General features: G+C 35.7%; 1 protein-coding gene across 1 annotated transcript in view; it reads left to right on the forward strand.

The window, feature by feature from the left end:
- Nucleotides 1–14,442, forward strand: part of Pik3c3 (phosphatidylinositol 3-kinase catalytic subunit type 3) — a 110,775-nt gene that overhangs the window by 53,353 nt on the left and 42,980 nt on the right. Inside the window, exons 14-16 of the mRNA XM_042675166.1 lie at nucleotides 5,988–6,093; nucleotides 7,754–7,870; nucleotides 10,505–10,636. Of these exons, the coding sequence (XP_042531100.1) occupies nucleotides 5,988–6,093; nucleotides 7,754–7,870; nucleotides 10,505–10,636 (355 nt within the window). The remainder of the gene's footprint in view (nucleotides 1–5,987; nucleotides 6,094–7,753; nucleotides 7,871–10,504; nucleotides 10,637–14,442) is intronic.

Raw genomic sequence — 14,442 nt, forward strand, 5'->3', positions numbered from 1 at the left:
TGTATTACTTTCTTATGTTCTCTATATCCCAATTCTTAATTGTATTTCTATCCGTTAGTATTGTGGACAAATATTTTCTCATGAAAACCCAAGTAAATATTTAAAAGAAAGCAGAGAAATATGTACTAGGCATGTTCTAAGTTTTTGAGTGACTACTTCTAAGCTTCTTGGGTATTTTAAAAATTAAGATTTTTATATAAAATTTGAACTCATCTTTTATATTCATTTGTTAGAATTCTTTTATAGATATTTCATTATGCTACAATATAAATGGAAAGGTTTTTATGCCTCAAATTTATAGTCTAAAGTAGTCACTATTGTCAAAATTGTAGGTATATATAAAGGTTATATGTGATTTTGAAATTATACATTCATTGCATTTGACTAACAATCAGATTTTATTGTAAAACTTGAAATTCATTTTGATGGATGGGATCTTTGATCTCTTGTGTCCAGTCGGAAGTTTTCTAATTGTTATGAAAGCAGCTGATCAGGGTGAAGCCTAGTAGCTGAATGATTTCCAGCATGACAATAATTCTACTCAGAAAGTGTTGTTTTTTTTTCTTAATTTTTAATTTAAAAATGTATTGTTATTATAAGGTGATGTACAGTGGGGTTACAGTTATATAAGTCAGTGTCACTTCCTCCCTCATTTTCTCCCAGTATTTCTCTCTACCCAACTTCCCTGACTAGTAGTATAGTTCATTTTCAACATAGTGTCTAGTGAGTATCACTGCTGCATTTGTTCACTCTTTGTCCCACCATTTCTGTGCTCTTACCTTTCTGAAAACAGATAATCTTACAAGACAAAAGGTACAGAAATCAAACAGCAATAAAGGGAAAAAAAGGCAAGAAGCAAAATAATATAAAAGCTCTTGTTTCCATTTCTTGGAGTTAAACATCTCTTTTTACATATGCCCATAGCTATTGAACCTTTGTGATCCTCTCCTAAGAATATTTTTCTTTGGTCTCACTGTGTGGATGTCTAGAGTCCTTTATGACTTTTTATGTCCAAGTTTATTATCGTTTTTTGTCTTTTACTATTCAATGTGTTTACTTGTAGATAATAAAGTACAGCCTCAATTCCCAGTGTGTTAAGAACATTTCTCAGGGCTGGGAAGGTGGCTTAGTGGTAGAGTGCTTGGTTATGCATGAGGCCCTGGGCTCGATTCCTCAGCACCATATAAGCAGAAAGAGCCGGCAGTGGCACTGTGGCTCAAGTGGTAGAGCACTAGTCTTGAGCTGAAGAGCTGATGGACAGTGCTCAGGCCCAGAGTTCAGGCCTCACGACTGACAAAAAAAAACAAAAACCAACAACAAAAACATTTCTCAAACTTAGATTTGACTTGTGTTTTTTCAGTACTTTTCAGGTTTATTGAAGCAGTAACATGCTATTTTTATTCATTCTCTAAAGAATAGTTCTTTTTCTCATTTATAAACTGTGCATTATGTATTCAGAAATACTTAGGATGAGAAATTTATTGATGCATACCCTTGACTTTGATTGACACTGCTTTTATGAATATAAATATGGGGAATAATATCAAATAATCATTCTCATCCTTTGAACAGAAAATATAAATATATTAATAAAATAGGATGTATATGACCTTTCACTAATTTTACTGTATTATGGACAATGTATTAAAATATAAGTTCTGAACATTTTTTACTTCTTTTTCTTTTTTTCCCTTTCCAGTGATTCAAAAAGAAGTCCTGCTGTGGCAAAATCCTCAGGGGCCAGTAGTTGTGCAGGCAATCCTTTTAAAATGAATAGTGTCAACTTTTTAAGCCACAGAGGGGACTTATAGTCTGCAATCTGTAAAATGTTGGCCATCCAAATCTATAAATCATTCCAGTTTTTTCATTTTTATAGTTATTTTCAGTGTCTTGAAATTGAAAGTAAACTTTGGATGTTTTGACATGTTTTCTATAAGTTTTAAGACCTTTGAAAGTAATAAAACTAATTTACTCAACAAAATGAAATTGCTAGGAAAGAGAATAGCACACTGATGTCATGTTACAATGAGTACCTGGACCAATCTTGTCTCCATTTCTACTTTAAGATGACAGCTTTCAAGGGAATACTAAACAGTACTTTGTAGAATCAAGTTTAAAGGTGTGAACAGAGAATTCACAATCCAAATCTAGTTTTATAGTCTTGATCTAATCTTGCCTTTTGTATTTGGAGAAGACATTGTAATTTTATTATAAGTAGATTTTGTCTTAGCAGAACTTTGGCAAATAATTTGAAAAGTAATTAATTTGACTGTTGTCATAAAGATCAACATATATCTTCACCAACAGGAAGCTGTAGTTCTTTGTTTACTTCGTGGTCAAGACCAAGTAAATACAGTAGTAGGACCTGCATTATAGGTTTTTTTCATGCTTCTTTGTAAATGAGATTGCTACATACATATGCTGGAAAAGAAACTGAATATATAAAGGTGGTGGAAATAAGGACTTTAACCAATCTGAGCTTGATTTTGAATAAAATCTTACCAGTTTTTTTTTTCTTCTTCTTCTTCCCCCCCCCCCCCCCCCCTCCAGTCTGAGGGCTTAATCTCAAGGTTTGGGGACTGTCCCTGAGCTTCTTTTGCTCAATGCTAGCTAGCACTTTACCACTTGAGCTACAGCACCACTTCCAGCTTATTCTGTTAATGTGGTACTGAGGAATCAAACCCAGGACTTCATGAATGCTAGACAAACACTCTACTCCCTAAGCCATAGTCTGAGCTGAAAATCTTACCAGTTTTATAATTCAAATCTATTACCTTTTGGACAGTCTTAGAGATAGTCCTCAAGTGGGCAGACATTCTAGAATGCCATGTATAGAAAATATGATTATATTTTAGCTAGTTGTTGCTCATTAATCTAGAACAGATTTGTCCACTAACATTTTTCAGTGATTTAGTTTCCTACTCTGTATGTACACCTTTGGAGCACTTTTAATATGGAATATGATTGGAAAACTGGATTTTTTTTTCAGTTTAGCTTAAATAGTTGTGGCTATTGGAAGCTCTGGGAGTTCTAGGATGCATTCTAGATTCAGAGATTCATGAATGCCTTCTCTCTGCTTTAAAACTCTTGCTGGGAAAATTATATAGTAGACCTAATGTGATGGTTTAATTATTCATATAAACGTTATAGAAAACTTGGAGTTCCACAACACTGGGAACTGCCAGCACATCTGTTATCATAAAGCACTTCCTTGGGAAGTAAGGAGGGCAAGTCCCTTACCAACTTAAAAACACTGGTGTGTTTGTATAACACTGTATGTGGATGCTTAGATACTGAAAGACTAAGATTGAGCATCTCCCATCAGTTGTTTACAACCCATGCAGGTAGCTAAGAGTTAAAACTGTAAAACAGCAGCAAACCTGGATAGATTAGCAACAAAAATTGTGAAGGAAGCCATCCCTGTCCTAGCAATTTTGATAAGAAAGTTGTTAGGTTCTATAAAAGAAACAATGCCAGCTATGTTTGAAGAATGAATAGAATCTGGACAGATGAAGTCTTTCTGGACAACACTGCAATGTTAGTAAACTAACAAAGGAAGTGTTCATAAGGACCAAGACACTAACCTTAGAATACGAATAAAAGAATCTATTGTGTAGAAAAGCTTAAAACAGTAGCCTGGGACTATAGAATTTTTTTTTTTAATTTAACTATTTGACTATTTAGAGGTGCTGGAAATGAAACTCTTTGAAAGTAGTAAAAAAGAAGGAAACATTGATTCTTATTTTGTGATTGAGACATAAACAAATTAGGTTTAAAAAGTCACGATTGATTGGACCAGAACTACAGTAAGTAGTTTCTTTTTAGAGTAAGTAGTTTCTTTTTAAAGTTGGAGAGGTCAGATATCTCTGATGGACTGCACATGTATGTGGATAGTACCACAACTTAATGTTAAAATTCAAAAGGGTTGGCGACTAATTGAGTAAAAGTGTTTGAGTTAGGGGCCTATGGGCTCTAAATGCATGAGCCACAAGTTCAACACAATGTGTCAAAACAAGATTTGAATAGGTCTTGTATTCTATGATTTGCTTTCCTCCCCTTTTTGTTATGCTCAGGTAATCCAGATCCATGTTTTCTACCTGACATCTGAGAGAACTTGTGTTTGAAAATCTAATTCTATGAGATTTTTTTGTGGTAAATTCCTGGTCTATTGATACTGTTTTCAATAGAGGTAGTAAATTATTCCATTTCACTCAATTAGCTTAGTTTTACATATATTTGGCAATAATGACTCTAGTTTTTAAATTACATTCATCTGGTAGATGAATGTGAAAGGAGGCTGGTTATATAATTAACTGCAAAAATTAGGTATTAGGTAACATCTGTCATATATATAACATATATAGTGTATATGAGTTACCAATATTGAGATAATGGCTAAATCTATGAGATTGACTTATTCATTCGTTAATAAAATGAGTATCTATTGAAGATCCAAGTATGAAGTGCTACAGGTATAGAATACACTGCCCTTATTGAGCCCTTTCTCCCTCCCCCCCACCTCCCACCCGGTCTTGGGGTTTGAATTCAGTGGCTAGGTGCTATACTTGAACCTTTTGTGTCCAAGGCTAGCTCTCTACCACTTGAGCCACAGTGACACTTCCAGCATTTCTAAGTAGTTTATTGGATATAAGAGTCTCTGGTGGCTCATGCCTGTAATCCTATCTACTCTGGAGGCTGAGATCTGAGGATTTCGGTTCAAAGCCAGCCTGGGCAGGAAAGTCCCTGAGACTCTTATCTCCAGTAAACCACCAGAAAACTGGATGATGCTGTGGCTCAAATGGTAGAGCCCTCGCTTGAGCTGAAGAGCTGAGGGACAGCGTCCAGGCCCAGAGTTCAAGCCCCACCACTGACAAGAAAAAAAAAAAAGAATCTCATGGACTTTCCTGCTCAGACTAGCTTTGAGGAGCCACAATACTCAGATCTCAGCCTCCTGAGTAGCTAGGATTACAGGTGTGCGCCATCAATAGCCTATCTATTGTTGAACACTTCTGAATGGCTGACGTACTATCCAGAAATAATAAAGCATAAAAATAAATATTATGACTGCAGATTTAAGAAACATTGTCAGTAATTGAGATTGAAATGTTTCATAGTATTTTAAATGATTAAACGGTTCAAGAATCACCTCAGTACAATAAAATTTGGACACCCAAAGTTCTGATTTAATTCTCTGTTATACAATCAACTAATAGTGCCATGTTGAGCATAATGTAACATTTCCTGTTTCATTGTTGGTAAAGAAAGTTCTTAAAATTTGGCAAATACTAACTTTCATAGGGTATTGCATCTCATAGGGTTCACATCTCTGTGAACATATGTGGTAGTGTGTCCCAAGTTGAGATATAAAATGTTTTATGGTAATAAACATTATTATCATGGAAACATTAATTTTTCAGACTATTGCTTTTAGAAGGAGTTATAATTTAAGGAAACATTTAGAATTGTATGTATTAGCTCTCAAAAACAACATGTTTAGGTTTTTGAGCCTAGGAAATTGGATGAGAAAGGAAGAATCCCAATTTAAAATTTTAGTCATATTTCAAAAGAATGTTAATGAGCAGCAATTCCAGAATGAGATTTATAATAACAGGTCATGTGTTTTATATATAGTATTAACAATAATAAGCTTTACTTGTGAGTGTTTTAGGGAACACGAGCTTACATGGTTTTGAGGAACACTAACACTGTAAATACCTCTTAAGCGATAGGAGAAAATGCTTGGTGGCAAACATTTTTTGAAAATTTAGGATGTTGTTCAAGTTAAACATTCGTACTATTAACTTACCTTTTATTAGTAGTTATATATGTTGCTTCTTTCCATTGTAGAAAATGGTATTAAAATGTACTTTATATTTCCATCTAGTTATTTTTAACATATTTATTAATCTGTTTTAGTGAAAGTGTGTTTAGAAAACGAATGTGAATTGTATTTCACTTTATGTAAATTACTTAAACATGTTTTGAAGGTATGTGATAGTGGAATGTGAAGATCAAGATACTCAGCAGAGAGATCCAAAGACCCATGAGATGTACTTGAATGTAATGAGAAGATTCAGCCAAGCATTATTAAAGGTAGCTATTTAATGTGGGTTTGACAGACTAGAGTGCCTGACCAAACCTGCCCTGTTACTATTTTGTTATATCCCATGAGCTAAGAATCACTTCTACATTTTGAAATTATGCAAATAAACAGAAAGTAACTGTGTGTATGCATGTGTGTGCATGTACATGTATGTATATGTGCATGTGTGTGTTATGTGCTCATGCTCATGTGTGTGAACTAAGGGCCTTATTTCTTGAGAATACTCTGATCTAGTATTCTTATTACTAAACTTGTCATACCAGCAGTTCAGTGTTTCCCTCCCTCCTTACCCCCTCCTTTTTTTCTCCATTTGTGAAAATTATTTGAAATTAATGTTTTAATGCTCATAAATTACTGTGACATACATAGCTATTCTCATACATTTACATATTATCTGACTACTTTTATACTACAATAGCAGTTGAATAGTTCAAATCAATATTCTGTGTCCAACATGAGACCCAAGGGTGTGGAATGTGGCTTAGAGGTAGAATGCTTGCTTAGAACATGTATGAAGCTCTGGGTTCAGTATTACATAGACAGAAAAAAACCGGAAGTAGCACTGTGGCTCAAGTGGTAAAGTGCTAGCCTTGAGCAAAAGAAGCTCAGGGACAGTGCCCAGGGCCTGAATTCAAGCCCCAGGACTGGCAAAAAAATAAAACAATTGAAAAAAAATTACACTTTACAGAAGTATAATTTGATACTTTACAGGAAGTTTGTTCATCTCTGATTTAGTGAAATAAATCCTGAGATGACACAACAATAAATAAATAAAGCCTTGCTTTTTTCCCTCCTTTTTGGTTATCTGTGTCTCTGATTTAGACTAGTTACTAGTAATCTGGCATTAGTCGTGGTAGATATTCTATGTAACTGCCTGGTCATTTTTTGCCTGTTTTAACACTGAAGTAGTGTCACAGTTCAGCCAGCAGAGGGTGCCTAACATCCAAGAATTAATCTGACTTTTCTATTGAAATATATTACTTCATAACACCTTTTATTTGCTGTTTCTTATTTTATGTTCTTAATAAAATTACATATCATTAAACACTTTGCCACTTAAAGCTGTTGTCACACATGATATTATTTCAGTCAGCCCTGAGCTTAACTTTTCTCATCTTTTAAGTCAGGATGATAGTAATTTTACAGCTGCCATCAGGAGAGAATGTGGAATATTTATATACAGTATGATCTGGGAATCACTACAAGTGATTTTGGATTTTACAACATAGATTTTACTAAGCAAACATACATTATGACACTATTTGGATGTTTCTCTTTTCTTTATTAGTTTTAATTTATTGAATTTGATATCTTTGTTTTGCAGTATGTTTCCCCAGTACATTTCTAAAGACATCATCAGTTTCCAAGTATATGTTGAATCAAAGATTGAATTCTTTCTTGGCACATACTTAGTTGACTAATATTTGCTGAAGATTCAGATAATTTTCTGAGAACAGGTTGGCAGTGTGTTCCTAAGATAGTGTATTTCTTGTTATCTCTGAATCAAGCTAATTAGCACTTTTCAGTTGAACTTTGTGTGGAAGATTACATCTATTAGGAATGTAAAAAATGATCACTCATGCTTTTAAAGAAATCCAGACCATCATACTACATAGAAAACTAATTTTCTTTTACTTTGACTCGCTTCAGGGTGATAAATCTGTCAGAGTTATGCGTTCTTTGCTGGCTGCACAGCAGACATTTGTAGATCGGTTGGTGCATCTAATGAAAGCGGTACAGCGTGAAAGTGGAAATCGTAAGAAAAAGGTAAACATTCAGATTAATTCTTCTGCTCATGGCTTAAGTCGCGTGATATAAAACACTGTGTCTGGCTGGATCTTTACTTGTCGTGCTGACTTACTATATGAGCATTTTTGGTGAGATACTGTCTTGCCAAGCCTCCCTTTATCTTGTTATCCCTCAACCTCCTGAGTGCTGGGATTACAGAAATGCACCACCATGCCCAGTTCTATGTTTGCCTATCATTTAATTGTAGTTATAGGAACATTTATAAACACTGATTATCCGTAGGGTCCCATTTTATACATTTACAGTCACATCTAATTCTCACAGCAATTCTAGTATGTTGGATATTATTTATTTTTTTTCCTTTGTCAGCCATGAGGCTTGAACTCAGGGCCTGGGTGCTGTTCTTGAGCTTTTTCACCCAAGGCTAGAGCTCTACCACTTTGAGCTATTATTTATATCTTAATTTTGGGAAGAAGTTGGCATAGAAGTTTGCAATAACTAGCAATGCTAGTTGCATAACTAGCAAATATTGCAATTATTTGTATTCAAGCATTTTAAATTCACATTTTTAACCACAGTGCTTTGATAGCTCTCATTTCTGAAAGTAAGCCTTTTATGATTTAATATACTTTATATGCAGAATGCATATAGAGATCATTTAGTCTAGGATTTTGAGAAAATGAAAGTCCAGATTAACCTATCTGTGGTTTCACAATTAGATGTGAGTATCATCACTGACCTTCCAGCTGTTCTCCTGGCTAGTACATTAATCTTTCTTATAGCTGTGAAGATGAATATCTCTTCCTCATGCGTCTTGTTTTCTGATCAGTAACTTAAACCATTTGAAAGATTCATTTAGTTTCTTCTCTTTTCCTAATGCAGTTAGATAACGGGAACATCTTTCATTGTAACCTTTGTAAAACAGCTCAATACAATTTTTTTTTAAAATTTTTATTTATTTTTTATTGTGAAAATACTGTACAGAGGGGTTACAATTACATGGGCAAGATAATGATTACATTTCTTATCAAGCATTGTAGCCTCCTCCTTTGTTTACCCTTCCCATCCCCTCCCACCCTCCCCCTGCCCCCTCACCCCGCAATACAATCATAATTGTTATTCTTACTTGGGAGAAGAAAACTTAGAGAGGAAAAGGTGAATTGACTTTGAAGTTATAAGATAAGGAATCTGGTAAATGCCAGAAGAAATAGAAACAAGGAATATTGTTCATATGGTTAAAGAGGGCAAATAGACTGAGGGGGAAACACATCTTAATTGAACTGCCTTCGTTTGTTGTTGGAAAGAATCATGAACTATAATCGACTAGTCCTTGGAGCACCTTCCATAAAAATGCAAGGATGTAATGCCCTGTACTCACCAGCAGAGGGTGTGCCTGGCCTTGGGTGTATACACTGGGGACTATAGTACATTTTAAGCAGAGGCATACTCATTGCCTTGCTTAAGACTTCAGTAGAGGGGGAAAAGAGGAAGAAGTGTCCACAATTGTAGTTAACAAGACAAGAGATTAAAATGGCCAGGCCCTCAGAATAAAAGAGGCAGTAAGAAGTAGCTACATTTCTCATCCTTATCATCTATTTTCTGGTTATTTTATTATCAGCACTTTGACTAGAAATTGGCTAAGACAGAATAACTTGAAATTCAGGCTAATTGATATTTCTTCACACTGGTATATCTGATGTTCCATTTGGTTAGAGGAGATGCTTTCCAGATTTTAAAAGTCATATAAAGAAATTCATACAAACTTTCAATTGATTTAACTTGAACTTGTCATCATTTACAGCATTTGGACTATTCATTGAAGAAAATAATTTCTTTTCTTTGTAGTCATTAAAACATAATGGTTTCTGAACTATGTCTCACTGATCCTAGAACTCTCTTTTGTTGCATTGAAATGCTTTGTACTTCTGGTATTGACAAGTCCACTTTGTCCCTTAGAGCTCAAGTTTACCTTTTGAAAAATGTTATTCTTTTGAAATTGAATAAAATGGGTTCTATAGATGTCAAAGTTTGAACTTTTCAGTGTGTGAAGAGTATAAATGATTCTATTTCTGGAAAGTTTAACCAGACAAACTTAGTGAAAGGGAGACAGTATGCACCAAGTTCTTCTACATGAATTAAGTTTCTTATTTTATTTTGGGGGCTTTAAAAATTATGTACAGAGGAGTAGTCATTCAACAAAGCAATTCATGAATATAATGCCTCTTGATCAATGTCAACTAAATTTCCTTTTTAAATACCTCCAAATGCTCTAGGGCAGAATAATCAAAGTTTGAGTTAATATTTTGTCATGCAAAATTCAGCTTCAAGTGAAGATTTTTTTTTTTTACCCATCTCCCACTATGGTGCATAAATCTCGAGGACAAAATAAATCTTATCCAAGTATAAGTTGAATGAATTCCTAATGTTTCCTCTGTTTCAACAAATAAAATGCCTTCTCCGTCCCTGTTGTGAAAGCCGAGCATGCTGCCATATTGTTAAGTAGATTGCTTCCTGTTTTTCTCTCATGTACATGGTTTGCTTTATACTTCATTGATGCTTGCAAGTGTTTTAAATATAATACTTTTTTCCCTTAACTATGTGTTTTATAAAAATTCTTTTACCCTAATTATCTTTTCTCATTTGTTCATCTAGAATGAGAGACTACAAGCATTGCTTGGAGATAATGAAAAGATGAATTTGTCAGATGTGGAACTGATCCCACTGCCTCTAGAACCTCAGGTGAAAATCAGAGGGATAATTCCAGAAACAGCTACATTGTTCAAGGTGATTGTCATGGACATTTAATATATAGATGGGAGATTCTTGTCTTTAAAGATAGAATACAGATGGCATCCTGACTTAGTAAATGCTTGATAAAAATCTAATGTACGTATTGTGATTTAAGATCTTCTCCATATATGCTTCTTTTTTTTCTTTTTTTTTTTTTTTTGTGCCAGTCCTGGGCTTGAACTCAGAGCCTGATCAATATTCCTGGCTAGAGCTCTAATACTTGAGCCATAGATCCACTTCTGGCCTCTTTGCTAGTTACAGAAAGGAGTCACCCTCTTGAATGGCTAGGGTTTACAAAAGTGAACCATTGGTGCCTGTTTCTTCATGTGTTTTTTTTTTTTTTTTTAGATAAATTATAAAACAGGGGCTGGGAAGATGGCTCAGTGGTAGAGTACTTGCCTTGCATGCCTGAGGCCCTGGGTTCGATTCCTCAGCACCACATAAGCAAAAAGAAAAAAGCCGGAAGTGGTGCTGTGGCTCAAGTGGTAGAGCACTAGCCTTGAGCTGAAGAGCTGAGGGACAGCGCCCAGGCCCAGAGTACAGGCCTCACGACCGGACCCCCCTTCCCCCCCATCCAGTTCATAAATTCCAATGGTTACGTATAAGGTTCAGTTAACTTTTTTGAGTATTTCTTAACCCAGTAGCTATTCCTTTGAAATTTGACCTTAAGATTTTCAAGTACAAATTTTGTTTAGTCTGTGAGAGTATTCCCAGCTTTCTATGTTAGCTATGAGCCTCAAAGACTTTTCTGCCCCAGCTGGCTTTGGACTGCGACCCTCAGATCTCAGCCTCCTGAGTAGCTAGGATACCAGGTGTGAGCCAACAGCACCTGGCTGAGTATTTATTTATAGCATATAAAAAAGAACTTATAGAATAAGTAATGTAGATGATAAGGTCTATAATTGCAGTAGGACTTTTTATGGTATTAGGTTTGAATTCAGGGCTTTGCACTTGCTAGGTACATGCTCTACCAGTGAGCCATGCCCTTTTTGTGCTGGTTATTTTTGAGATGGTCTTATTTCCTGCCCTAGCAGGAACCAAGATCTGCCAATATTAGGCTTCTGGTAGTAGCCGACATGGCAGACGTGTCTAATTTCTGTTGAGATAAAGTCTTGTGGCGTGCTCTGCCCAGGCTGGCCTGGCACTATAGTCCTATTGATCTCAGCTTTCCATGTAACAAATTGGCAGATGTTTGACACAATGCCCAATTATATTTTGAGAAGGCTCTCATGAACCTTTTTGCCTTGGGAGGCCTCAAATCACTATTCCCATTCTCAGCCTCTCAAGTATCTAGGATTACAGGTACGAGTCACTAGTGCTCAGCCTAGTTCGGAATTTTTCAAGCAGCAACCTCTCATAAAACAATACTTTATGGCATTTATAGTCCACTCATTTTCTAATTGTCCTGATTTTTAAATATTTGTATAGCCTATTGGTTTTACAATCCATTGGTAGATTGTAACCTTTACTTGAAAGGCCTAGTGTGATAACCTAAGTTTCAAAATACTGAGATACGTGTAAATATTTTTTGCTTCATGCTCACATCTCACTGGGAGATGAAATGTAACAAGATATATACAACCTCTAAAATGTATCAGGTGCTATTCCTTTTGCTAGAACCCCCACATCAGACCTATGTCCAATCATTTCAAATGAAAGTTATGAAACATACAGCAAAGTTGAAAGAGTTTACCAGTAAACCTCTCCCATTCTGTCATTATCACTTTGCTTTGCCATGAGTCTGTCATCCCTCTATGCCATAGTTTCTGTGCTATTCTTTTTCTCAGATTCTATAAATTTAAGTTACTAATACTTTTACCTTTGACATAATTTTGTTTTTTAGATTTTGTCTTAAATTCTACCTTATATGGTACTTCCTTTCAGTGATCAAAACTGATTGGGTTTATCTCCAAAGTAATGATCTAGGTTGACATTTTTCTGGTGTTTTATAATCTCTTGCTTTGCTTTTTCACTTACACTACCATTTGAGCCATACCTCCGTTTCCAGCTCTTTGCTGCCTAATACGAGATGTCTTGTCAAGTACCCATGGCTCATGCCCATAATCATAGCTATTCAGGAGGCTGAGATCTGAGAACTTCTGGTTTGAATTCCAATTCCAGAGACTCTTATCTTCAAATAACTAGCAAAATCCTAGAAGTGGAGGCATAGTTTGGATGGTAAAATCCAATCCTTGAGTGAAAAAGATAAGCAAGAGCTCAAGGTCCTGAGTTCAAGCCCTAATACTGACACAAGCACACAGACCATGCACATGCACACACACGCACGCACGCACACACACAAATGAAACAAAAACAAAATTGTCGATTTTAAACAATGGGCCTGTAGTTCATACTTATAATGCTAGCTACTCAAGAGTCTGAGATCTGAGGTTTGAGGTTCGAAGCCAGCTTACGTAGGAAAATCTGTGAGAGTATCTCCAATAAATGGAACTGGAGCTGTGGCTCATGTGGTAGAGCACCAGTCTTGAGAAAAAAGCTAAGGGACCGCACCCAGGACTTCGGTTAAAGCCGTTAATTCTCTGCTACCCACCTACCCCCACACACTGAGAATCATGGTATTTTGTTTGCCAGAGCTGGCTCTGAACTGATATTCTCAAATCTCACCCTCCTGAGTAGCTAGGATTATGGACATGAGCAATCAGCCAAAACTCTTCCTTTTTAAAGAAAATTTAGTTCCTTAATTTTTGGTGATTCACTCTATGTCTAATTTAGAGGCTAAGTGCAAATAAGGGAAGGATTCTAGGGTAAAAGACATAATTATATCAAAATAAAAGATGTACGTAAAATCTTTTCTGACTTTATAGGGAAGATCTTGGGCTGGGATGTAGCTCAAATAGTAGAATGTTTCCCTAGCAAATAGATTGCCCTGTGTTCAATTCCCAGCTTTGGGGACCAGAAGGAGACATGGACAGAAAAAAGAAATTTTGATGCAGAGCTTTGCAACTAGTGGTATATAGTTGCCATTAGAAACCAGTGTTCTTGGTTTTTCATCTGGTACTCATTTCTTCTGCACTAGTTCAGTGAATGTTCTCCAGCGTATCTCTAAGAATAAAGGTCATGTAGTGATTGTATATAAAATATGTTTGCATTACAAGACTTGACATGGTTTCTGATTGCCTTTTAAGTTTTACCTTACATATGAACAAACAGGTTAAAGATGCACAGGACCATTCAGCTAGTACCCAGCAGAGCCTGGATTCACAACCATCAGTTATTTACTCCAAGTTTGTTCTCTTTCCATTGTGCACTCTAGTAACTAAGAGCTAGGTATTTATTCCTCACGTGATCCCTAATGTATCTTACTGACAGTCCATCTAGTATCTTTAAGTCCTATTTATCTATTCATTTAACTTGTTTCTGAATATAGCAGTAGTTCTGTTATTAAGTAGTGGTCCACTGTTACTGTTTTTATTTTTTGGTAAAAATTCTGTGGGCTTTTAATGTACTTACAAGCATGATCTTACATCATTCTCCAGTGCATGATTCCAGTGTTTTGTCTTTTAATGGTACTGAAGATTGAGCCCAGGGACTCTTCAACACCACCCCCACTCCTCCCCCCTTTTTTTTTTTTTGGATAGTGTTGCTGCTAACTTTACTGAGCCTGGTTATGAGTTTTGCCAAAGCTAGTTGAACTCATTATCTTCCTGCCACTACCTTCAAGTAGCTAGGATCACAAATAAGAATCATCATGCCTAGCTCCTGTATTTAACTTATATGTCAGAATTTCCTTCTATAAATATGCATTAATTTATGTCCAGATTTAAGAACAGTTTTTTTTT

Source organism: Dipodomys spectabilis, unplaced genomic scaffold, assembly GCF_019054845.1.
Source record: "Dipodomys spectabilis isolate Male_0828 unplaced genomic scaffold, ASM1905484v1 ptg000024l, whole genome shotgun sequence".
NCBI classification, from domain to species: domain Eukaryota; kingdom Metazoa; phylum Chordata; class Mammalia; order Rodentia; family Heteromyidae; genus Dipodomys; species Dipodomys spectabilis.